Source organism: Manis javanica, chromosome 15 (genome assembly GCF_040802235.1).
Source record: "Manis javanica isolate MJ-LG chromosome 15, MJ_LKY, whole genome shotgun sequence".
NCBI lineage: Eukaryota > Metazoa > Chordata > Mammalia > Pholidota > Manidae > Manis > Manis javanica.
In genome coordinates, this window is record NC_133170.1 from 55,244,499 (window position 1) to 55,271,812 (window position 27,314).

A 27,314-nucleotide genomic window follows, 5' to 3' on the forward strand; every position below is an offset into this window, starting at 1 on the left:
TGCATGTGATTTTTTTCTTCACTTGTAAACTAGGAATGTCCATAGGAGATGGAGTCAACGAGTCATTGAAAAGCCCTGCACCTTGGCCCTTTGACATAAAATAAGTCTCCTAAAAGCACTAAATGTAATTGTGAAAATCCTGTGTATACTATAAGACTTCTAGCAACAATGTCTTGTATTTGCATAGCAGAGGTTTAGAAATAATGATAAAGACACAAATCTAAGTGCCAACAAACTTTGTAGGCCATCTTAGAAGGAATAAAAAATCCCTTCCAAGAGGGTTTGGGATGAGAGAGAGATTCTTTGAGTTAATGTTTTTCTCTAAGTCTTTAGTCAAAAGATTTATATTGGTCAAGGTCTAACTAGGAAAATAGAAGCCTCTCTATTTTCTATTTATACAGCGAATTGGATGAAGGTGCCGAGAAACCAGACAAGGGAGTGAGGGAATACAGACCTCCGCAAGAGCAGCTCGCCACTACCCCCGTCTGCGGTAGGAGTAAGGGGCGGAAGGAAGGAGGTGTTTCTGGAGTCCGAGGGCTGGGGTCACTGAGCAGAGCCAGAACCACCCTGAGCCTGCTGAGGGATGAAGCCTTTGCCAGACAGACTACCTAGAGTGGAGAAGGGAGGGGAGAATTTCTCTGGCTTCTCCTTCCCTTTTGCCTTCTAATTTCCCAATGGCGCCTCCCGTTGGGCCAGAAGCCAGCTGACAGGGGAGCCTGGGAAACACGGCCTGTGGGAGTCAGCCCTGTGATGTAGAGCAGAGCACATCAATGGCAAAAAATGAGATCTGCGAGCAGAGAGGATCCATCCCACTAATTATAACCTTAATTAATTATAGTTAGGTTTCCTTACTTCTCATTTTATTTTAAAAATTGTCCTCAACTTCCGTATTCCTAGAGTTGCTAGATTTAATGGGGCTGAGGGAGGGGACACAGAATGCTAGTTGAATCTGAATCTCAGACAAACAATGCAATATTTTAAAGATACTTATAACAAGAAAGTATTATTTATCTGAAATTCTAAATTAACTGGGCAGCCTGTATTAAAAGTTGTACCTTATATACCTTATATACTGTATACCAGGTATAACATTAAATGAGACTTACTTTAAAAACAAAACTAACTAGTACACCCAACTACACATAAAACTTGCCCTAATGTGTACCTCTATTAAAGAGCAGGAGAGAGGTCTCTGCAGAACTGGGTGATGTCACTGTGCTCTGAACGTTCTAGTGACATTCATTGCCTTTGGATATAGAGCCAGACATAGGGTAGAGCAAGTGAGGCACTCGCGTTGAGTGCTTTAATCCAGTAAACAAGATAAATAATATTTTAAGACAATATTCTTTAAAATAAAAATTAATGCAAAATGTCCACAAAGAACAAACTATCAAAAATTTTAATACAATGGAATCAGTAACAGCACTCTGCTAAGACATATTAGAACCTAAGGAGAAAGAAAAATCAGTAACACTGATCTTTTATTAAAAATGTTGATAAAGTGCTCATCATGAACTTTTGGTAGTAATATCTGATTTTTTTAAATACTGCCTTAAAGTATTATTGATCTTGATTGATGAATTTTTTGGCACTTCCTTAAATTTTTGCACCTGAGGTGAGTGCCCAGTACTTTTTGGATCCATTTCAGGTCACACAGAATTGCCCAGGTTTGGGTCAAACAGGTACTGTCATGCTTTAAGTTAGCAAATAGTTTTGCCCTAGAAGCTTGAGGGCACACCCAATAGGTAAAAAGTGGAGCCGAGACAAGGGCTTGATGTCTATGTAGAGGTCACTGCTTTGGCAAAACGGGCAGAAATTTGTTCTTTTACACCTTTGTAGTATTTCTTGGTAATTATGTATTCACTGTGATGAATCAGTATTAGAATAATTTGTAGTTTCCATCCAAACCTTGATGGGACTAAGAACACCTCGATTTAACCCTTTGGATCCTAAAACAAGTCACATCTAGAGTCCAAGAACTCTTTTCAAATTCCAGTTCTGACACATACTATCTGAGCAAGTTGATTTACTTCTTGGAGCCTCAGTTTCCTCATCCATAAAATGGGTTTGAATATCCATATCACAAGGATGTTGAGGATAAAAAGAGATAATCATTGTAAACCCTCGTTATGAAACTGTAAAAGACCATATAAAAATTAGGATCAACACCCCAATGTGCTGAGGAATTACCATTATCTTAAAGTCGTTTTGCACTCATAGGTATTGGAGTGTTTACTAAGCATCAATATAATGATGATATTTAAAAACAGTACTTGGAGATTACAGTTGGGGTGATGGAAAGGGGATTCATACCAAGAGATTGTTCCCAAGTAATAGAAGATTTGAACGTTGTCAGTTCAGTCTTTGGCAATCAGGAAAAACTTCTTGAGAAAATATGTTCTTGTATCCTGAGGAGATGGCATTAGCTACAAAGGAGGGTGCCTGTAAGGTGGAGGCTGAAGAGGGATGATAGGCAGATCATAAGAGCCTTAAAAGTCATTTTAAGGAGTTTGGACTTGGTGTTAAAAGCAACGAATTACTTTTAATGGATGTAAACATGATCTAGTAACATTATATCTTTTTCGAGCTAAATGAAGGCATTCTGGAGGAAGAGAGATGAGATGACAAGGGGCCTATGACTCTAGTCTCAGAGATGATAGTGACTTGGAATTAGAGTGGAAGTGGGAATGGAAGGATCCATCATATTAAGAAGGTAGAATCCACAGACCTTGGTTAATGGGTTGAACCAGACAGGGAATGAAGAACTGAGAGATGGTGTTTCAGTTATCTATTGCTACATAATAAAGCATCCTGAAATTTAGTGTTTAAAAGAACAACTTGTATAGCCACATGCAAAAGAATGAAGTTGAACGCCTAATAGCACATGTAATCATTAACTCAACATGCATCAAAGCCTTAAATATAAGAGCTTAAACCATAAAATTCTTGGAAGAAAATCACCAGTAAATCTCTGTGACCTGATTTATTGGATATGTTACCAAAAGCAAAGGTGACAAAAGAAAAAAATAGATAAATTGGACTTCATCAAAATAAAAAATGTGCTTTAAGGATATTATCAAGAAACAGAAATGGTGAAGACAACTCACAGATGGAAGAAAATATCTGCAAGTCATATGACTGATAAAATAGGACTTCTACAACTCAACAACAAAAAGACAATCTGATTTTAAAATGGTCAAAGGACTTGAATAGACATTTCTCCAAAGCAGATACACAAATGGCCAATAAGTCCATGAAGAGAGGCTCAACATCATTAGCCATCAAGGACACACAAAACAAAACCACGAGATACCATTTCACATCACACTACAATAACTATAATGAAAAAGGCAGTAACATGTTGGTGAAGATATAGAGAGACTGGAACTCTCATGCACTGCTGGTGGGAATGGAAAATGGTGCAACCACTTTGGAAAACAGCTTGGCAGTTCACCAAACAGTTAACCAAAAAGTTACCATATGAACCAGCACTTCCACACATAGGTATATATCCAAGAGAAAAGAAAACATTTGTACACCCCAAACTTTGTACATGAATGTTTATAGCAATATTATTCATAATGGCCAAACCATGGAAACACCTAAATATCCATTATTCAATAGATAAAAGGTCACATATTGGATGTTTCCATTTCTACATGTCATGTGCAGAATAGAAATCTGTAGAGACAGAAAATGGATTCATTGGTACGAGTTGGTGAAATGGGCGTAACTGCTAATGGGTATACAATGTCTTTTTGGTGTGGTGAATGTTAGGAAAGAGTATAAAACCTAAATGTGATTTATTCCCATTAGGATGTTTAAACATTTTAACAGTAAGGTATTAATAAAGGACCACATGGTGGAAGCTGCTCAGGCTGAGAGTGGGGGTGGGGAAATTGATAAGGACCTGGCAATACCTGTTTGAGTTTTTTTAAACCTACCAATAAGAATAAGACATGTAAAGGAAAGATACAACGGGCTTAGGCGACGTCCGGGGGAAGACTGTGAACCCTGTAGTACTTAGCCAATGAGGAACCAGGGGAGGGACTCGTGCACTAAGAGATAAATTATTGGCGCCAAATTCCCCAGGTGTGCCTGCCCACCAGACACCCGATCTTGCAAGACCGTCATTAAAGCCTCGCTCTGCTGTTCTCTTTGTCTGTGTCCACTTACTGAATTTGGACCAGTGAGTGTGTTTCTCACAGTGAAGATGTAAGAATTAGGTGTTGGTAATATTTGTACACTTTGTGGATATACTAAAAGCCATGGACTTGTACACTTTAAAAGACTGAATTGCATGGCATGTGAATTATATCTGTTTCTAAAAATTAGATACAAAAAAACCCTAACAGCAATGACTTGTTATTTTTCACCATTCTAGCAGCTGTCTGAGCAGTTTTTCTGCTTCACACGATATTAGCTGGAATCATGTGACTGCACTAAGCTGGCAGCTGGGCTGGGCTGACATGTTCAGGAAGGCTTTATTCTCATGTCTGGAACCTTGGTGCAGGCTATCAGCTGGGGCATCTTGGAGCCCCTTCTAGTAGGACAGCCTGGGCTTCCTTAAGCAAGGTGGCTGAGAACAAGAGAGAAGTAGAAGTCGCCATGCCTTTTAAGGGCTAAGTCCCCCAAACTGGTTCAGCATTACATTCTCTGTATTCTGTTGGTCAGAGCAGTTCCCGCTCAGACTCAAAGGGAAGAAAGAGCATCGCGTGCATACCGGGGCGGGAGGAACTATTGACAATTATCCTCAGAAACGGTCTTGCACGAGCGGCCACAGCCAGGTTGAAGTACCGTGAGCGTGTAGGAGGCAAAGTGACTCAGCACAGCTGGTGACAGAGTAGAGTCGCACCGAGATTTTCCACTTCCCACCTCTGAATTAACTCCGCTCCGACGCTGACGCCACCCCGGCTATGAACAAAGGGGCGCTGCCGATACTGAAAGGTGACCGGACGCCCAAGATGTCTTCCATGTAGGCAAATTCTAGAAACCCTTAAGCTGAAAGTATGGTTAAGATAACAGTCACTTACAAGTCTTGTGACAGGAAGGGGGGTTAACACCTGTGTCCCATCTTCCTCATCTGTGGAGTGGGGGACAAGTATGAACAAATATGACCACACGTGAGAACAGGAAAAATGGCTCTGCCAACAGCGACGCCGTGAAGGTGACTGTCTAGCTGATGGGTTTCAGCCCCAGGCAAGTTCCCTCTTGATTCGGTGAAACCAAAAAATGACAATAGAATGTTCTTGGGGTAAAAGGGTTTACACCCAGCTTTATTCTCATGGTGGCAGGTCAAGAGCTAGAATCCTGTCCGCCCGTCTGCACGCAGCAAGCTGGTCCCTGCCCCTGGGCCTCTGTGCCCCCGCAGCCGGCTCAGTCTCTGTCCTCGGCGCTGCCACCACTCCAGCCTCTGCTCTCCTGCAGCCGTGCAGCCCAGAGCACTGGGCGGAGCTCTTTATACATACTCAGTAATAACGTATTGCCTACGTGTGTGCAGTGGGCAAGCCGACCAGGGTCAGGTGAGAATCCTGACCATAGGAACTTTCACTTTCTCTACAGCGACCAAAGAAATTAAAAAAAACAATTCTGTTAGCAGAATGATCCCTATTGGACATAAACAATACTCACAGAATATGAACAGTGTTCAGAAGTTACACCATGATTGTGTTACGGACAAGACAGAAACAAAGCCTGCCATAACCACAAAAATGGGGAACACCCGTTCTTCTAACACAAGTGATGCTGCCTGTTGACCAATGACAACTCTAGATAATCCTCCTACCTCTGAGATAAAAACTAAGACAGTCACTGAATTGCCTGTTTCCTGACCACAGCCAGTCCAAGATAGCCCTCCAAGTCCCAAATTCCTCTTTAAAACCAGCACAAACCAAAATCGTATCAGCGGTTCCCTCTGACTCCCTTTTATTGAGAGCACAGCAAGATCAATAGACCCGCCAGGTATCTTTTTATATGGGCTCTGACATATTCATCAAAAGACATACTAGAATATTCATATTGGCCTTATTCAATACAGACAAAATACCCAAATACTCAACAATAAAATGAATACATAAATTATAGTACATTCACATAATGGAACATTACATAATGACAAACGACAACTTCACTCAATAACATGGGTGTATCTCATAATGTTGAGGAAAAGAATCCAGACTCTAAAGAAAAGATATTGTATGACCTATTTGTAGTTTAAAAGTTTAAACAGGTGAAACTAATCATTGGTGTTAGCTGTCAGCATAGCGATTACCTTTGTGAAGGGCTGGGCAAGGGCTTGGTATGCAGGTAATGTGTTGTCCTTTCTCTGGGTGCTAGTTATGCACAAATGCTGAGTTGATGAAAATCTAATAAACATACTTACGTTTTGTGCACTTTTCTATGTGCATGTTAACATTAATAAAAAAATTTTTTAATGGGTACCATGTTCAAGGAACATAGGCACAAACCTGAAAAGGCTCCCAATTAACGAAGCTGAAATAATTTGAGCAACAAAATAACGGTTGTATTATAACCATAATATAAAATAAATATTCATGAGTCCATACTGATATAAACGTATGATTGAAAAAGTGACTAAACGGGGGAGAAGAAACAAATCTTGCTTAGAGAAGATCATTTATGTATTTATTCCCCACTGCAGGAGGTAGAGCGTAAAACCACCCCCTCCCTCAGCCCTTGAGTGTGAGCTCCACTTAATGACTTGCTTCCAAAGAGTAGAGTGTGAGCCAGGTGATCAAGGTTAACATCAATGATAACTCATTTTGATAGTATGTATCAAATATACATACTATATTTGATACATCAAAATATATATTTGATACATCAAATATATACATCAAAATGAAGTCATTTGATGTCATGAAAATAGCAAGACTCTTCTGTGGTCTTCTAAAAACCCTTAACCCCAGTCTAACCATGAAAACATATTGGACAAACCCAAATCAAGGTACATTCTTCAAAAATCCTGACCAGTACTCTTCAAAGCTGTCAAATTCAACAAGAGCAGGGAAAGTCTAAGAAACTGCCACAATCAAGAATAGCCTAAAAAAACATGATGAATAAAGGTAATGTGGTATCCTGGACAGGATCCTAGAATGAAAGGAAAACTGGGGGAAAGTTGATGAAATGCAAAAATGTGTTGAATTTAATTAATAGTAATGCACTAATCAAGATAGTTTCTTAGGTGTGACAGATGTACCACAGTAATTCAAAGTGTTCACAACAGGGAAAACTAAGTGAGGAGCGTAAAAGAACTCTGTATTTGCAATTTTCCTGTAAATCTAAAACTATCCTGTCTTGTCAATGGGTTTCAGCCCCAGGCAAGTTCACTATGGATTCAATGTGATCAAAGAAATGACAGTAGAACGTTCTTGGGGTGAAAGGGTTATACCCAACTTTATTTCCATGGTGGCAGGTCAATTACTAAAATCTCGTTCACTCAGAGGGAGTCTGCCTGTAGCAAGCCCGTCTCTGCCTCTGGGCCTCTACCTGTGCAGTCGTCCTTTGGCCTCTTTCCTTGGCGTTGCCACCCCTCCAGTCTCTTCTCTGATCTCCCAGGGCCACCGTGTCGCCCAGAGCACTGGGTAAGGCTCTTCATATAGAGTCAATAACGACGTATTGCCCACACGTGTGTAGTGAGCTAGCCAACCAGGGCCAGGTGAGAATCCTGGCCACAGGAACCTTCTTTTTATCCACATACCCTAAAATAAAATGCTTTGTTTTGTTTTTAAAAGGGGAACTGCAACAGAGACTTCTCACAGTTGTGAGAAATATGGAGTGCACGCCAAGTGTAAGACTCAACGCTGATCACATAAATGTCAGGTGCAGTTACTGCGATTTTATGAAAAGTGCGGAGCAAGAGCTTGGACAGGAACTTGAACCCGGAATAGAGAAAACAAGCCGTCCACCACGCCCCTGCCTCCAGCCCGCGCCCAGGGCGCAAGGGCGCCCACGTCCGCCCCAGCGTGCGCGCGCACGCCGCAGAAGGTGGGGGCGGGGTGGGGACGCCGGCACGGGGCGGGGCCAGTCGCAGTTCCCACGCCGGCCGCGGCCCCCGGAAGTGGTGTGTACGGGGAAGCTGCGGGGCGGAAGCCGTGCCTGGCGGGAGGTCTTGGTGCCGCCGGGGCGTAGACGCTGCTGCAGCTGCCGGACGACTGAGTTAGCCGTCGTCACTTCCTCAGCCCGCCGTTCGCCCACTCCCCAAGCCGGAATCCAGGACCGGGAGCCGTGTGGGCATAGGCTGGTCCTCCGACGGCCGGGACAGCGGCCAACTCGGCAGCTGGAGTTGAGGTAACGCCACCCGCGGGGAAGAACCCGAGCCGAGGCGGGAAGATGGCTGCAGACAAGCCTGCAGGTGAGGCGCCCCGCGAGCCGAGACGGGGGCCCGCGCGGGGACTGGGTGGGAGCTCCCGGGCGGCTTTCACTCGGGCGTGCATTGCTCTCCCGCATCCCCTTCCTCGGGGCGCCAGTATGAGCCCTCGGGCCTCGGATCCGGTAGGTTTGTACCCAAGTGCAGCACGAAGCCGCTGCTGACCGCCTTTGCCCCGCTCTCCAGAATATCAAAGGCGTAAAAAGCTTAAATTTGTTTAGCCGCCTCACAGACTTACCGACTTTCCAGTGGGGAAGGCGGAACAAGGAAAGTTCACCCCGGAGCAGCAGCTGCCTTAATTTCCCCTGTCTCAGGCTGGGACTCCCCTGGGCTGTTTCGGCCACATCTGTCTGCCTGTGATCAACGTCTTGATGTGTCTAGCTTTGTGAACAACCACTTATTTAAATAAATATAAAATTATAGTGTCTCACTTCAGCCGGTGCTCTAATATCTTGCATTTAGAACCTGTTTTCTCTTGGTTCCTGAAAATTAATTTATCTCGATGATTTTCTTTATACATCACTGCCCCCATTCCTAGGATCTTGCCGTTAAGGAGTGTAAAATTATTTCCTGCCTACCTTTGGGACGGTCTGGCGTATGTTTTTCCTGTAAGAAATTCCTGTTCCTTGTGGCATCCACATTTTGATGGAAGAATTTAAGTGACAGGGCTTAGGAGTAATCAGCACTTAGACTTTTTGAGGTGAAATTAATTTTCTTAAAAAAAGGAAAATTTCAGTGGGCTGTAGGTTTTAGTAGGTTCTGATCAGTAACTGACAGATGAACTTGATTTGAAATTAGAGTAAGCCCATCCTGATACAGGTAAAATTAATAAAATCATTAGAGGATCTTTTCAGTAATCTGTTAAGGAGAAAAGCAACAGAGAAAAGGTTTGGAAAGTGAGTATAATAGAGTATGCCATAGATTTTAGGTAGGCTGCTCAGACTAAGCCTCTGGTGAGGTGATATTTGATCAGACAGTGGAATGAAATGAGGGAGTGAGCCATATGGAAGCAAGCCTGCCCAAGGTTGGACCAAGGGACCAACATCTTCCTTCTTAGTTTCAGACAGTGTCTGTTCCCCAGGTTTACCATCCTGACTTGTCCACACCATTCATTGCACTTGCCTTGAGTGACGTATTTAGGCCAAAAAACCCCATCCGGTTTTCAAGTTCTTACTCAGTCATAAAGCATTCTTCCATTTGTTCATTCATTCATTCACAAAGATTGCGGGCCAGGAGCCCACCTTAGATATTAAAGAAGTGGTTATGACGCACTCCCCACCTTTGAGGACCTACTATTCAGTCTGTTAGAGACAGACCTATTAAAGTGGCACTCCCATTTGGTAATATATATGTAATATGTAGATGTGTAATGTGTGTAGCAGAAGAATGAGGTCCAGAGTGTTTGGGGGACTGTTTCTTTGGTTTATAGGCCATTTTAAGACTCTCCCTGCTTAAATAATAAGGTTGAATTTGTGAAGTAGATGAGTGTTTAGTGTATGTGGCTCCCTTGAATCTCTCTGCTGCTTCTATCCATCCCCATTTCAACTGCTGTGGTTCCGGCCTTTATCTCTGAATGTGGTATATTTCACATTAAGCAACCTCCCGGCTCTGTCTCTTCCTATCCATTCTTCTCACTGCTGCCTTTTCATTTTATTTCTGAAACACGAATTAAATCATACCATTCCCATGCCTATAAACTTTCCAACACTGTACCATCTCTTGGGCATCAAATCCTCACTCCTTAATGTCATTTGTGACATTAAGAACCTTCACAATCCATTCTCAGCTGATGTTTCTATATCAACAAATCTAGCTCTTCACACCAGAAATTTCTGTCTTGGAAAGCATCACATTATTTTGTGGTAATGCCCTTCTTTCTCTTCTCTACCTGATGAACACGTCATCATTCAAAGTCGAGTTTATATGCTGCTTCATTTCTGAGCTCCCGAGGCCAGGGTCCTGGGAGGTCTTGTGTACTTGTTCTTCATTAGGGAAGAAAAAGGTCCTGAGAGAGGACTTGAGGGGGCAAGTGACCTGATCACATGGACTGAGGTAGAGCCTGGAAGCCCAGAGGCTGTCCAAGACCAACTAATTTGTGATATTAATTTATTCAGTAAATACATGCCAACTTCATGCTCTGCCAGACGTTACAAAGTCTCTGCCATCACACAGCTTGTAATGTAGTATGAGAGACAGATAAACATGTAGAAGGAAATAATTATGATTTCAGTTGTGATAAAATTGTGAAGAAAAGAAAAATGAGCAAGAGGATAGAGGATAACTGAAAGCAAGGACCCTATCTTGAAAAGATTGGTTAGAGAAGGAAAGGCTCTCTTAAAGTTAACATTTGAACAGAGACGGTAAAAGTAAAAAGCCAGACATGTGGGGGAAGAACGCTCCAAGTAGGAGGAGCAACAAATGTACACAACTCTGGGGAAAGGTTTAAAGACAGCAGGAAGACCCCCTGAATACAGGCACCAGGAAGAAAGGCACTGTTGTGTGTGTTGGTCATACTCTATCTCTGGCATCTAGAATAACAGCTGCCAAATAGGAGGCGCTCTACATATTTATAGAGTAGTGCACAAAGAAAGCATGGCAGGAGGTGAAAGCAGCATTGTGGCAGGGTCCAGCTTGTGTCAGGCCTTGTAGGCCATGGAAGAAGTTTGAATTTATTCTAACTAATGGGAAGCCACTGGGAGATTTCAGCAAGGGCATGAGTGATCTGATTTATGTTTTTACTGAGCTGGGTGAGAATTGATGAAGAGTTAGGAGCATTGAATTTGAAATCAGACTGCCTGGGTGCATCCCAGCTGTTTGTGTTGCCTTGGGCCAGTTTTAAGAAAGCTTTTTTTAAGCCTCACCTTTCCTGTGTGTAGAATGAGAATTATAGTAGTATCTGCCTCAAAGGATTCTTAAAGGGTTAAGTGAGATCATCTCAGGCCTTATTTTTTTAAATGCTTTAGGGTAGTGGTAGGATGCAGAGAAGCAGATGTGAGTAAAATTGGCAGAATTTGTGACTGACAGGGTAGAGTAGGGGAGCAGAAAGCCTTGCTCGTTGGGAAAGGTTGTTAGTTGAACCTTAAGTTTATTTGTAAAAGGGGGTCCTAATAGTTCTAATTTCTTCCTGATAGCTTTCTAATTTATTTACCTCACAAGGTTGAAGCTTGTGAGGATTGACTGAGGTAAGGTGTTACATTTTAGCACCCATCTCCAAGGAAGCAGAACTGAGTTAAGATGGTAACTTTTTATTTGGAAGGTGCAAGCCAAGGGCAGTAAAAGGAGGGAGAGAAGGAAATAAGGCAAAGGAAGATGCAGTACGGTTAACATTCCTGGCTACTAGCTGACCGTGAGCTAGTGCAAGTCACTTGCATATGGGATTTTTCTGAAGGGGTGTCAAGAGAGAGAAACCTCATTCAGAGTAGTCAATATAAGAAAGAAAGGATGATTTACCTGTCCAGCTTCCTCCTATTTCCTGTTTCCAGTTAGTCAAGACTCGTGGGGAACTAAGTTGACCTGTGCTTCTGGGTTGTGGCCACTCAGTGACCGACAGGCTAGCAGTTCTAACACCCTGAGTTCTAATCAACCAAATTGTAGTCATTTATATTTCAACCAACACTGGGTGGAGCACCAACTAAACAGAGATTGAAGGGACAGTGGAATTCACAATGTTAGTGAATTTTCTTTTAGATATTTGTAAGATATTTTATAGAGGAGATGCTGTATACTTTAAAGTACATAATGTCATTTTGTCCACTATTAGTGATACTAAATTTGATTAATTTGTTAAGGTGGTGGCAGGTACATCTTTTTCCACTTAAAATAAGAAGAAATATTTGGGTAATAATTTGGCATTATATAAACATCTGCCATTGATTATCATTGCCTTAATTAGTCATTGAGGGTTGCAAAATTTACTTTTCTTCATTCTATTACTTTCTGCATTTATTAGCTGGTATTCTATAAAGAGTAATTCTCCCATATCAACTGGGGATGAACTATGATTCTTCCCAGAAAGTCATGTTAAATGTTAAAAACTTACTTCATCCTTTCTATTTACTAGTTTCAACATTAGGAGTGACCTACATTTGATATTTGAAATTTTTTTAATGTTGGTCTTATGAGTCCAATTTAAAATGTATAATTGAGTGAGTAATTCATTTATACTTATGAACTGAAGTTAAAACCTTATATATTTATGTAATTGCATATGCATTAAAGGATACATAAGTCACTATTTTCATAAGTTTTATTTTTTAGATTCATAAACTATTTAAGTTCTCACAAAATTTTGTCTTAGCCAATTGTACTTAAATATTTTAATTATTTAAGGTAGTTAAAATTCTACATTTGAAGGTCTTTGAGGTCAAACATACATCACAGCCCTTTAAAACTCCGAAGAGAGTAAGATGTCTAAGTTGAATGTAAGATTTTGAAAACAATCTAGGCTTTTTGAACTTGTAAACATGAATAAATCAGGTATTAATATTTGAAAACTAGAGTAAGTCTCTCTTCTGTGCATAAAAACCACACTCTCAGATATGACAGTGAAAATGTATTCTGCTTGCCTGTCTTCCCCAAAGCTTGCTGATAACTCTTCATATTGTATTTCTTCTGCAGTGCTAGTCAGAGTGCTCAAGTCTGTGGTTTTGCTAGTCGCATGTTATTTCTCTGAGCTATGTAGAAATCAGCCATTATATGTAGGGTTTTGATAAGAAAGGTATACTGCTCAAGTGACAGAAAACCACATGTGAGGTGTGTGGCCTTAACTATATGGTGACTTGGTGAACCCGAATTGTTTTGCTTTGAAATAGCATCCTTTAAAAAGTCCTTCACAAGGGCATCAACACTACGTGTATCAGTAGGTTTCCCTAGGCCTTAAAGCTCCTTTTCTTCTTTAGAAAAAGTTTATTTCCTTGAACATCATTGGAGCTGTACTTTGAAAAGTGACACTTGTATGGAAGATCCTCCTCCAATCAGATTTGAATTGTTAACATTCTGTGTTGGAATGGGTCTTAACATTCTGTGTTGGAATGGGTCTGTACTTTCAGTTAACTGATTTTTTCGGTTTTGAAAAAGCAACATGTTTCTTTAGTACTTAGTTCTAACCTTAAAGCAATTGTTCGGTTCGAAATGAAGCCCGTTGGCTTAAAGGGTGTCAAGTTTTGTGCGCCTAAGAGCTCTGTACACCTAGGTCAGTCATGTTCATTAGACCAGAGTAGTCGGAAAGTCGAGCTTATGGATGAACAATCATATGCTCTTTCAGTTGGCAATGGAAACTGCTTTTGGACAAATAAAGACACATTGTGGAATTATGCACAGTCTCTTTCTGGTAAGTCAGCAGTTATAATAAATGAATGTTTTAAAAACTGATTACAAAAATAATAACCATTCCTTACAGAACACTTGAAAAGTACAGAAAGATAACAAGGAAAATTAAAATAGTAATCCCATTGGAGTGGGTTTTGGTTTCTTTTTTTTAAGTTTTATCTTGAAGTAGAAGTGTAAGTAAAGTAATGATTAACTTGTAAAAGGCTATCTATTGAGCTCAGTTCTCTGAAATGTCTGTAGAAATGGGAATTTCAGTGTCTCTCGTCAGCCTCAGAGTACTGCTTATTTGTTTATTTATCTTAAAGTTGGGTTCTCTCCTGTCCTGGAAAATTTTAGGACACTTTCACAGTTTCTTGAGGATAATGATGAAAAGTGGAAGCTTAAATTCTTCAACCCCTTGGTGAATTGTTGGGCTTCCCTTTGCCTCAGATTTATAATCCTCTTTGACAACTGGACCTAGAAGTCCCATTAAAGAATATAATCTACAGAGAGTATATTTTGAAGAAGTTACAGAAATAACTTGAGGGCAAACTAAGACATTTGGCATTTGGTTTAAAGTGATAAACTCTTAAAACACTTTCAGTTTTCTAAAACATTTTAAGTTATTTATATTCACTGTTAAAATTTTATGACAAATGTGCATGCAATTGACAATTCTTTGGTCTAAGGTAATATTTTCCTTTCTGGGGTCCTGAAATCCTGTGTCCCATTTTTAGTTTTAAGTTTTTACATTTTAAAATAATTGGTCCTTATTGTTATTTTGCACCTAAAAGTTTTGCAAAATAGATGTATCATGTAAACTGTTAAGGATAACCATTGTTATGACTTTCTAAAGAAAAGACGATTTAACAGTGTCCTTTTTTTTTTTAAATCATTTTTTATTGAAGGGTAGTTGACACACAGTATTACATTAGTTTCAGGTGTACAACACAGTGATTCAACATTTATATACATGATAATTCTAGCTACCAGCTATCACCGTACAAAGTTGTTACAATGTTTTGACTATATTCCTTATGCTATACATTACATCCCAGTTACTTATTTATTTTATAATTGGAAGTCTTAACAGTGTCCTTTTAACTGTCTCCAATAAACTGTTAGTTTTTCTTCTTCTGTATAAGGATTTAATTCTTATCTGTATGCCGAAATGGAAACGAAATATTAATTTATCTGTCTACTTTAATTATTAGAAATAACACTTGTAATAAACCCTAATACCAGGATACCTTTTTTAGTAGGGCAGATCTAAACCTTACATAAATTCACTCCAGCACAAATTATATTTTGTTCTTAGTATAAGTGGTGATTCTCAAAAGAGTATGCAATTTACTAGGGGGTTCGCAGCAATTTAAAGAGCTGTCCCATAAATGTAACTCATTGTTAATTTGTAACTTTAAAGTGCAGAAATAAGTATATATATATATATTTTTGTTGTTGTTGTTTCAATCTACAATTACATGAGGAACATTATGTTTACTAGACTCCCCCCATCACCAAGTTCCCCCCACATACCCCATTACAGTCTCTGTCCATCAGCATAGTAAGATGGTGTGGAGTCATACTTGTCTTCTCTGTGTCGTACAGACCTCCCAGTGCCCCACCTCATTATACATGCTAATCATAATGTCCCCTTTCAGCCCTGCCCGCCCTTATCCCTCCCTTCCCACCCAATCTCCCCACTCCCTTTCCCTTTGGTAACTGTTAGTCCATTCTTGGGTTCTGTGATTCTGCTGCTGTTTTGTTCCTTCAGTTTTTCTTTGTTCATATACTCCACAGATGAGTGAAATCATTTGATACTTGTCTTCACTGCCTGGCTTATTTCAGTGAACATAATACCCTCTAGCTCCATCCATGTTGTTGCAAATGGTAGTATTTGTTTTCTTATGGCTGAATAATATTCCATTGTGTATATGTACCACATCTTCTTTATCCATTCATCTACTGATGGACACTTAGGTTACTTCCAATTCTTGGCTATTGTAAATAGTGCAGCAATGAAAATAAGGGTGCATCTGTCTTTTTCAGACTGGGCTGCTGCATTCTTAGGGTAAATTCCTAGAAGTGGAATTCCTGGGTCAAATGGTATTTCTATTTTGAGCATTTTGAGGAACCTCCATACTTCTTTCCACAGTGGTTGAACTAATTTACATTCCCACCAGCAGTGTAGGAGGGTTCCCCATTCTCCCCAACCTCGCCAACATTTGTTGTTTGTCTTTTGGATGGTGGCAATCCTTACTGGTGTGAGGTGACATCTCATTGTGGTTTTAATTTGCATTTCTCTGATGACAAGTGATGTGGAGCATCTTTTCATGTGTCTGTTGGCCATCTGAATTTCTTCTTTAGAGAACTGTCTGATCAGCTCCTCTGACCATTTTTAAATTGGATTATTTGCTTTTTGTTTGTTCAGGTACATGAGCTCTTTATATATTTTGGATGTCAACCCTTTATTGGATCTGTCATTTATGAATATATTCTCCATACTGTAGGATGCCTTATTTTTCTATTGGTAGTGTCCTTTGCTGTACAGAAGCTTTTCAGCTTGATATAGTCCCACTTGTTCATTTTTGCTTTTGTTTCCCTTCCCAGGGAGATATGTTCATGAAGAAGTTGTTCATGTTTATGTCCAAGAGATTTTTGCATATGGTTTTTTCTAAGAGTTTTATGGTTTCGTGACTTACATTCAGGCCTTTGATCCATTTTGAATTTACTTTTGTTTATGGGGTTAGGCAATGATCCAGTTTCATTCTCTTACATGTAGCTGTCTAGTTTTGCCAACACCAGCTGTTGAAGAGGCTGTCATTTCCCCATTGCATGACCACGGCTCCCCTTTCATATATTAATTGGATTAATGTCTGGATTCTCTATCCTCTTCCACTGGTCTGTGGTTCTGTTCTTGTGCCAGTACCAAATTGTCTTGATTACTGTGGCTTTTAGTAGAGTTTGAAGTTGGGAAACGTAATCCCCCCTGCTTTATTGTTCCTTCTCACGATTGCTGTGGCTATTCGGGTATTTTTGTGGTTACATATGAATTTTAAAACTATTTGTTCCAGTTCATTGTAGAATGCTGTTGGTATTTTGATAGGGATTACATTGAATCTGTAGATTACTTTAGGCAGGATGGCCATTTTGACAATATTGATTCTTCCTAGCCAGAAGCATGGGATGAGTTTCCATTTGTTAGTGTCCTCTTTAATTTCTCTTAAGAGTGTCTTGTAGTTTTCAGGGTATAGGTCTTTCACTTCCTTGGTTAGGTTTATTCCTAGGTATTTTATTCTTTTTGATGCAATTGTGAATGGAATTGTTTTCCTGATTTCTCTTTCTATTGGTTCATTGTTAGTATATAGGAAAGCTACAGATTTCTGTGTGTTAATTTTGTATCCTGCAACTTTGCTGTATTCCGATATCAGTTCTAGTAGTTTTGGGGTGGAGTCTTTAGGGTTTTTTATGTACAATATCATGTCATCTGCAAATAGTGACAGTTTAACTTGTTCTTTACCAATCTGGATTCCTTGTATTTCTTTATTTTGTCTGATTGCCATGGCTAGGACCTCCAGTACTATGTTAAGTAACAGTGGGGAGAGTGGGCATCCCTGTCTAGTTCCCAATCTCAGAGGAAAAGCTTTTAGCTTCTCGCTGTTCAGTATAATGTTGGCTGTGGGTTTATGATATATATGGCCTTTATTATGTTGAGGTACTTGCCCTCTATTCCCATTTTGCTGAGAGTTTTAATCATGAATGGATGTTGAATTTTGTCAAATGCTTTTTCAGCATCTCTGGAGATGATCATGTGGTTTTTGTCTTTCTTTTTGTTGATGTGGTGGATGATGTTGATGGATTTTCGAATGTTGTACCATCCTTGCATCCCTGAGATGAATCCCACTTGATCATGATGTATGATCCTCAATGTATTTTTGAATTCGGTTTGCTAATATTTTGTTGATTATTTTTGCATCTATGTTTATCAGAGATATTGGTCTGTAATTTTCTTTATTGGTGGGGTCTTTACCTTTTCTTTTTATTAAAGTGATGCTGGCTTCATAGAATGAGTTTGGAAGTATTCTCTCCTCTTCTCTTTTTTGGAAAACTCTAAGGAGAATAGGTATTATGTCTTCTCTGTATGTCTGATAAAATTCCGAGGTAAATTCATCTGGCCCAGGGGTTTTGGTCTTGGGTAGTTTTTTGATTACCGATTCAATTTCGTTGCTGGTAATTGGTCTGTTTAGATTTTGTGTTTCTTCCTTGGTCAGTCTTGGAAGGTTGTATTTTTCTAGGAAGTTGTGCATTTGTTCTACGTTTTCCAGTTTGTTAGCATATAGATTCTCATAGTATTCTCTAATAATTCTTTGCATTTCTGTGAGGTCCGTTGTGATTTTTCCTTTCTCATTTCTGACTGTTGATGTGTGTAGATTCTTTTTTTCTCTTAATAAGTCTGGCTAGGGGTTTATCTGTTTTGTTTATTTTCTCAAAGAACCAGCTCTTGGTATCATTGGTTTTTTTCTATTGTTTTATTCTTCTCAATTTTATTTATTTCTTCTCAGATTTTTATTATGTCCCTCCTTCTGCTGACTTTGGGCCTCATTTGTTCTTCTTTTTCCAATCTCAATAGTTTTGACTTCAGACTATTCATTTGGGATTGCTCTTTCTTCTTTAAATATGCCTGGATTGCTATATACTTTCCTCTTAGAACTGCCTTTGCTGCATCCCACAGAAGTTGGGGTTTTGTGCTGTTGTTGTCATTTGTCTCCATATATTGCTTGATCTGTATTTTAATTTGGTCATTGATCCATTGATTATTTAGGAGCATGTTGTTAAACCTCCATGTGTTTGTGAGCCTGTTTGTTTTCTTTGTACAATTTATTTCTAGTTTTATACCTTTGTGGTCTGGGAAGTTGGCTGGTAGAATTTCAGTCTTTTTTATTTTACTGAGGCTCTTTTTGTGGCCTAGTATGTGGTCTATTCTGGAGAATGTTCCATGTGCACTTGAGAAGAATGTGTATCCTGCTGCTTTTGGGTGTAGAGTTCTGTAGATGTCTGTTAGGTCCATCTTTTCTAGTGTGTTGTTCAGTGCCTCTGTGTCCTTCCTGATTTTCTGCCTGGTGGATCTGTCCTTTGGAGTGAGTGGTGTGTTGAAGTCTCTTAGAATGAATGCATTGCATTCTATTTCCTCCTTTAATTCTGTTAGTATTTGTTTCATGTATTTTGGTGCTTCTGTATTGGGTGCATATATGTTTATAATGGTTATATCCTCTTGTTGGACTGCTCCCTTTATAATTATGTAGTTTCCTTCTTTATCTCTTACTTTCTTTGTTTTGAAGTCTATTTTGTCTGATACAGGTACCTCAACACCTGCTTTTTTCTCCCTGTTGTGTGCATGAAATATCTTTTTCCATCCTTTGACTTTTAGTCTGTGCATGTCTTTGGGTTTGAGATGAGTCTCTTGTAAGCAGCATATAGATGGGTCTTGCTGTTTTATCCATTCTATTACTCTGTGTCTTTTGATTGGTGCATTCAGTCCATTTACATTTAGGGTGATTATTGAAAGATATGTCCTTATTGCCATTGCAGGCTTCAGATTTGTGGTTACCAAAGATTCAAGGGTAGCTTCTTTACTATCTAATAGTCTGTTAACTCTCTTATTAAGCTATTATAAACACAGTGTGATGATTCTTTATTTCTCTCCCTTTTTATTCCTCCTCCGTTTTTTATATGTTCGGTGTTTTAATCTGTACTCTTTTGTGAGAAATAAGTATGTTTTTTAAAAATTTCTAGAATCCTTAATTGTTCAGTCAAAAAGGAAAGGAGGGAGCTAATGTTTATTTAGCATCTCCAAGCAAAGAGTTAGGTGCCCAAGGGGAGATTGGAATGAAAATGTTACTGATTGCAAGACTTGAGCTCTTTTCATTATACTGTGTTGCCTTCTCAAGAGAGGGAAGTTGCGGTCTTTATTGACTGCTGACATGTGCCAGGCCAGGGCTCCCAAAGTCAACTCTGCCGAGAACTGTTTTGTTTTTTTTTTTAAATGCTCCTGGAATACAGGTTTCTAGGCAGTTATCAAAAAATACCAACATCATGAGTACATACGGTTTAACAAATTCTCACACACCCAGAAGCCCCCTCTGTGCATCTTGCAGTCACCATATTCTTCAAGGCAACCACTTACCTGTCTTCTAAAACCTAATACTAGTTTTAGGCAAGCATTTAAAAATAAATTTAAAAAAATAAAGCATAACCCATGCTCATTGTACAAACTTAAACGAGGAATATGAAGGAAAGTAAAATCTCTTCCTCTTCCATCTCACTCCGTTGAGGAAACCACTAAGAGTTTGATGTGTATCCTTGCAAACTTTATTCTATACATATTCAAAAATACATATATATGTATATAAACATGGGGTTTGGTTGTATAAAATTGCTGGCAGTCTGTTTCTTGTATTTAACAAGGCGTTTTAGGTATTTTTCCATGTCAAAGATACAGATTCAACTTGTGTTTTGCAACTGCTAGTGTGCCGTCATATTTCTATACCATAACTTACTTAACAAATCTCCTACCTGAAGGGTATGTAAGTTACCACAGACACTCACTGTTTATGAATGATATGACAGGGAGCATCACCATGTACTTGCACATGTGTGCTTGTAGGGTAAATGCCTGCAAGTGGGGTCATTGGATCAGTCCTCAGGCATAGATAGGTATTGCCAGTTACTTTCCAGGAGGTAGTTCCAGTTTATACTCACACCCAACAGAGTTCCTCCACACTCCGCCCAAGCTGGTTATTAGAATAAATCTTTTACAACCCAATCGCTGATAATTATGTTTTAATTTTTTAAATTTATATTTATTTAGTAATGAGATTGAATTTCATTTCATACGTCATTTACTCTTCTTTCAACACGTTTCTGGTGTTTGAGGAAAACCACAAAGGACTGTGGCAGTGAGGTTGCCCTTTGTGAAAGGACCAGAAGGGAATAAGGGGACTTTGTTTATGTGTTCATAGAGAGTCACTGGGAAGGTAGTTACACTTCCCCAATGTCCAGGAAAGGTCTTGTGATGGGTGAGGCGTGGGAAGGAGCTATTAGGAAAGTCAAAACTCTGAGGCAGATGCTGGGAGAATATTCTGCTAGCTCTAGCCCCAACTCATGGCAGATCTGTGGGGAGAAGGCAAGAGTGGAAAGGAGGCAGTGAACAGAGCAGTCCTGTGACTAGCATGCTTCTTGACAACTTTCTGGCATGTAGGGAAGATAATGAGGCATTTTGACATGGTGGAAGGAGCCCAGCTTTGAGTTCAAAATTCACCTTTGCTAGTTTTTTAGTAACCTTGGCAAAGGTAGCATTAACATCTGCCTTGCAAGTTGTAATGATTAGTGGTAATTTACATGATGCTGTTAGCATAAGGGATGGCATATAACTAAATGGTTTATGTTTATCATTATTGCCAATAACAAACTGAATGTTCGCTGCTCTCGGAGAAGATAGAGAAGGGATCCAAATCTCTCTTGCTTTCCTTTGAGGGGGATTTTTGCATTAAAATAAGCAAAGGCTGCAAGGGTGGGATCCTACCACCAGTGACTGTCCAGAGCCCTGTCTCCCTGGAGACAGAAGTGGTGAGCTCCAAGGACGTGACTAGCCACAGTGAGTGGTTTGGGCATGACCTTTGAGGAGAGGATGCTGAGCAGAGGAACTGGAAAACAAATTCCTCTGTAAGGCAGCAGACTCTGACCTTGGCAGTCCTCTCCCTTAAGCCAGAGACAGCCCCCTGAAAGGGGGGATGGAAAGGAGCTGGGGACCCCTACAGACCTAAGGCTTCCCATTCCATTCCTAGGTCCTGGGCCAAGGAGAAGCTTGCCTGGGGACAGGGCAGTGTGGTATGCAAGTGATCCAGAGCACAACATTTGAGAGTTTGAGGCTGGCTCTGTAACTGACTAACTTTGTGACCTTGACCAGAGTTCTTAGGTCTCAGTGTTTCAGTCTATTCAGGCACAAAAATGAGAGGTTCCCACCCAAGAGGTACCCACTTGAAGTGCTTAGAACATACCTTACATATAGTAAGCACTCAAGAAATGTTAGCTGCTACTATTGTTGTTAATATTAGGTAGAAAATGCAAGTAGTGTAGGATGGAGAAACAAGTATCCTGAGCTAGACCCTGGCACAGTGGGTCCTTTAATGCATGGTGGGTATTTGAAAGCTGCAAGCACTTTACGTCTGGAGCCCTTTTCCCTCACACTTTCCTGCCTGGCTCTTCCTCCTCATTTAGGTCCAACCTCACCTCCCACCCACAGCCCCCTGTTATTGTCATAGCATTATTCAGATCATGTATTTGTATCCTGTCTCCTCCTCAAGGAGTCTCTGAACTTCACACATACTGGAACTGTTCAGGGTTGAGGTTATCCTCCTAGGTTCTTGTCCCTGCCGCACAAAGAATTGAAAGGCAGAGACACAGTACGGAAGCAGAGTGAAAGTTTTATTTGAATACACTCCAAGGGAGGAGTGGACCATAGTCAAGGTAAAGCGGGCTGCTTACTGTGAGGCTTCTTTTTGTGGGGTTTTTGGCAGAACAGAGAAGTCCTTGATTGACAATCTTTGGCCTTAAGGCCTGGTCTAATTGGTAAAAAAAATATATGGGCTGCCCTCTTACGGTTACTGTCCTTGTCTTCTGATATTTTCTTTATCTGGGGAGTGTTTGGACATTTCAAGTAACTCCTGGTCCTTGAAACCAACTAATTAACTCTGAATCTTTTCTGGCTCTCTGATTTTATCTGGTTAATCCTTTGAGTTGCTTTTAGTGGGCTTTACTGGCTTTATTCTCCCTCCACCCATTTATGTCTACCTCTGTGCCAAACAGAACTGTGTCTCTGTGGTTCATGTTTGCATCCCTAGCATGCACAACGATACTTGACCAGTAGCGTTCTCTCAGCTGTTTATTAATTGAATGAATGGCCTGAGTTTATTATATACAAGCCAAACTAACAAAGTTCAGAAATGCCTCCCAGTCAAGTTTATTGTGTGTCTCTGCATGGCCAAGATTAAAGGGTGAATAATGTCTTCTGGGAAACTTGATGTGATGGTGATGGTAGTAGTTGTAGGGATTATTGAGTAATTTGGCAGACAAGGTGGTCTACCATTTCCCCCCACATGGATATTCATCTTACATCGCTACCTTATTTGGAAATGAGTATTGCTTTGTGAACAGATGCATCTGTTTCTTTATTAAAAGCTTGTTTGGAGTTCCTGCATTTCTTACTTGGAAGGGACCCTAAAGCCATCCAATACAGACCTTCATTTTAGTAATTAGGGAATCTGATTATTTGCCCCAGTTCTACTTTTGTATCATCGACTTAATTTCATCAGTAGACTAGAGTCTTGTCTTTTTATTTCAATTCCAGGTACAGTTGACCTTGAACAACATGAATTTGAACTATGTGGGTCCACTTACATGAGGATTTTTATCATAAATATATTGGAAAATTTCTTGAAGATCTGTGACAGTTTGGAAAAAACATTTTCTGTAGCTTACTTTACTGTAGGAATATAGTATATAATATGTATAACATGCAAAATACATGTTCATTGACAGTTTATGTTATCAGTAAGGCTTCTAGTCAACAGTAGACTACTGGTAGTTAAGTTTTTGGAAGTCAAAAGTTTATGTGGATTTTCGACTGCATGGGGGTCAGCGCCTCCAACCTCCACATTGTTCAAGGGTTAACTTTATTGTCTCCATCTCTCTATGCTACCTCCTCCCATCTGTATGACTCTCCATTTCCATGCCACATATTGGGGACTTACTTTGCCAGATACATACCAATTATTTCACTTGTAGTCTTATTAAAGCCTCCCAATTACTCTAAAAAGGGTTTTTCTTATCCCTGCTTTGCAGCTGGGTTCAACCTTTAGAGGTCTTTGAAGTTGAGGCTGAAGCAACAATTCTATTTGACAACAATTCCCTGCAAAATACAGAATCCAAATATCATGAGACTAAAATTCTTTATACTAAGTCTTTAACAGTGACATCACCTTCACATAACTGTTTGCAGCAAATGGCATTGTATTTATGGAGTGGTCATATTTCTTTTTATTGATATTTCTATTGTTGATGCCTAGAACTTTGGTGGTGAATAAAACCAAGAAAGAGAATATTCTTTAGGAGATATTGAAACAGAAGTCATCTTTTTAAAACAAAAGGCAGATTTTTGTAATAGAACTAAAATATTAACATTAAAAATGATGGACATTCACATCACCTATAAAATATTCTTGCCATAAATGGTAAATTGTGAAAGAAAGAATCTGATATATACAGAATATAGAACATTCTACAAGGTAACTAGGTTAGACTCTTTAAAGAAATAAATAACTTGACAGTAAGCAAAACAATTTTGTACTGGCACAAGAACACCCCACAGATCAATGGAACAGAACAGAGAGCCCAGATATAAACCCACACATATATGGTCAATTAATATACTATAAAGGAGCCATGGATTTAAAATGGGGAAAAGAAAGCCTCTTCAACAACTGGTGTTGGGAAAACTGGACAGCTACATGTAAGAGAATGAAACTGGATTATTGTCTAGCTCCATACACAAAAGTAAACTCAAAATGGGTAAAGACCTGAATGTAAGTCATGAAACTATAAAACTCTTAGAAGAAAACTTAGGCAAAAATATCTTGAATATAAACATGAACAACTTTTTCCTGAACACATCTGCTTGGACAAGGGAAACAAAATAAAAAATGAGTAAGTGGGACTACATCAAACTAAAAAACTTCTGTACAGCAAAGGACACCATCAGCAGAACAAAATTCTCCCATCCTACAATATGGGAGAATATATTCATAAATGAATTATCTGTTAGGGGGTTAACATCCAAAATATACAAAGAACTCATATGCCTAAAGACCCAAAAAACAAATAACCCAGTTAAAAAATGTGCAGAGGACCTGAACAGACACTTCTCCAAAGAAATATGGATGGCCAACAGGCACGTGAAAAGGTGCTCCACATTGCTAATCATCAGGGAAATGTAAAATAAAACCACCGTGAGATATCACTTCACCCCTGTTAGTATGGTCAGCATCTGAAAGGAAAGAAACAGCAAATGCTAGCAAGGATGCTGATAAAGCGGAACCCTCCTACACTGTTGGTGGGAATGTAAATTGGTTCAACTATTGTGGAAGCAATATGGAGGTTCCTAAAAATAGAAAAACTAAAATAAGAAATAAAAGCTGAATAAAAAAAACTAAAAATAGAAATACAATTTGACACAATAATTTCACTCCTAGAAATTGACCTGAAGAAAATGAGATCCCTGATTCAAAAAGAAATATACACCCCTATGTTTATCACTGCACTATACAATAGCCAAGATATGGAAGCAGCTTAAGTGTCCATCAGTAGGTAAAGATGGATAAGAAGAGGCAGTGCATATACACAATGAAGTATTATTCAGCCATAAAAAGAAAAAATCCTGCCATTTGCAAAATGTGCCATAGACACATGGATGGGTCTAGAGGGTATTATGCCCAGTGAAATAAGCTAAAAGACAAATACCAAATAATTTCACTCATTTGTGGAATACAAAAACAAAGCAAAATAGAAGGAACAAAAATAACAGTAGACTCATAGACACTGCGAAGGGACTTGTTGCCAAAGGGGAGGGGTTAGGGAGGGTGGGTGGGGAAGGAGAAGGGGATTAAGGGCACAATTATTCGCAATCACAGTATAGGTAGGTTACGGGGGCAGTAGTACAACATGGAGAATACAGTTAATGACTCTCTAACATCTTACTATATTGATAGACAGTGACCACAGTGGAGGAGTGAAGACTTGGTCAATGTTGAACTACTGTGTTGTGTATGTGAAACCATAATAAGATTGTATATCAATGATAACTCTTTTAAAAATATTTTTAAAAGCTCAGGTCTATTTCTCTAGAACAGGGACTATGTTTTTAAATCTTTTAAATTATATTTTATGGCTACTATGTAATTTACAGTAAAAAGTTTGGAGTTGGTGAGAACTAAGAAGCATCACATTGTCTCTAGGGTGATTTCAGTTTAGGTTCCTGTCACTCTTTTGACACCAAGGCTCCAAATCCCAAGGAGAAAAAAGGTTCCTGTGAACCCCTCCCCCAAATCATCTACCACAATGTATAGACTAGTCCAGAAAGATCCACTGTGAATCAGAAGAGATAAGTTGTGCCCACAAATTTTAGGATCCTTTAGAAATCCACAAAATTTAGGATTTCTTTAGTGAAAGGAAATGTATTGAAACATTTCTCAGAGCATTGAAAGTGTTGCAACTAAGTAGTTTTAGACTTAGTTCAGCTGAGATTTTTATCTTTATTTGGGGATTTTGTTTTCAAATAAAATCTAATTTCAAAAATAGTAAATTGTAGGGAAAGAATCATTAATCTCAGAATGGACACTTAATCATGTAAAGGAAGCTTTTAAATATGTTTATCTTGGCTTTGGATTTCTAAGCATATGAAAGCATTCTTTGCCTGGAAATTAACTATGAGTTCTTATCAGTGTGGTTCCTAATTGTTAAATGTAGCTATGCTACAACTGGATTGTAAACTTCTTGAAGGCATCTTACCTTACATTTATTTTTATATTTTCTTATTGAAGTATTGTTGATATAGTCTTATGTTTCAAATTTACAACACAGTGGTTCAACAGTTACCCATATTAAATTCTCACCCCCTCTAGTGCAGTTACTATCTATCAACATAGTAAGATGTTACAGAATCATTGATTCTATTCTCCATGCTGTACTACCATCCCCAGGACCAATTTATATTGTGTAAATGTATTTGTAATCTGTGTCTCCAAAGTCTGGCATAGTTTCTTGAATATGTGGGACTTTTGTATATTGCTGGGGGCAGATCTATCTTTTAAGAGAGCTCAACATTCTCAGCCCAAGTATCCTGATGGACAGAGCTGTCATCCTTACATAAGTGATGGTGGGTTTTCTATGTGCTGTGCTATGACCAAGGGAAACATCAAGTTTTTAAAGGAATGCCTTCTACTTACAACCCTACCTAGCCATTGTAGTTGAGAGCTCTAACCTTGGCAGCTTCATTAGAAAGAAGACAATTGAAAAGAAAACCAGCAACACCTTTATTGCACAATTTTTATTTCTAAACTGTAAAACTTGTGTGTTTGCAGATCAGGGAGCTGAGAAACATGAAACAACAGGTCAGTCATCTAGAATCACTGATCAAGAGAAGGAACTGTCCACCAGTGCCTTCCAAGCTTTCACAGTAAGAAGTGGTTTCTCTTAATTTGCTCCATTTTTAGGATCTGTTAAGTGTGAATCTTTTCACAGTGGATTTTTTAATTTATAATTTTTGTTCTGTGATAAGTTTAGAGTTACGTTTAGAGAGTCAGTTTAGTTTTAAATTTTTTAAATTAGAATTTAAATATGGTGAAAAGAATGGGAGTAATTTGAGCCATTCCCAAGTTTTTGTGTTCTTATTAACAGTTTTGACTCCCAAGAGTTTAAGTCTTTTACATTTAGATCTGTAAATATGTGGATCAGTCTTTATATTTTACTACTCTGTTCTTTTTCTTGAATGTGCTTTAAAATGGAA

General features: G+C 39.2%; 1 protein-coding gene across 6 annotated transcripts in view; it reads left to right on the top strand.

Moving 5' to 3' along the window:
* Positions 1-8,082: 8,082 nt before the first annotated feature.
* The window catches only part of CNOT10 (CCR4-NOT transcription complex subunit 10), a 95,535-nt gene continuing 76,303 nt past the window's right edge, over positions 8,083-27,314 (top strand). For 3 of the 6 annotated variants that reach the window (XM_037008637.2, XM_037008641.2, XM_037008638.2), the window contains exons 1-2: positions 8,085-8,374; positions 26,890-26,984. In XM_037008637.2, coding sequence (XP_036864532.2) covers positions 8,353-8,374; positions 26,890-26,984 — 117 coding nt within the window. In that variant the 5' untranslated portion in view covers positions 8,085-8,352. Of the gene's footprint in view, positions 8,375-26,889; positions 26,985-27,314 lie in introns of all 6 variants that reach the window. The other 3 variants (XR_012125898.1, XM_037008639.2, XM_037008642.2) reach the window with 3 other exon arrangements.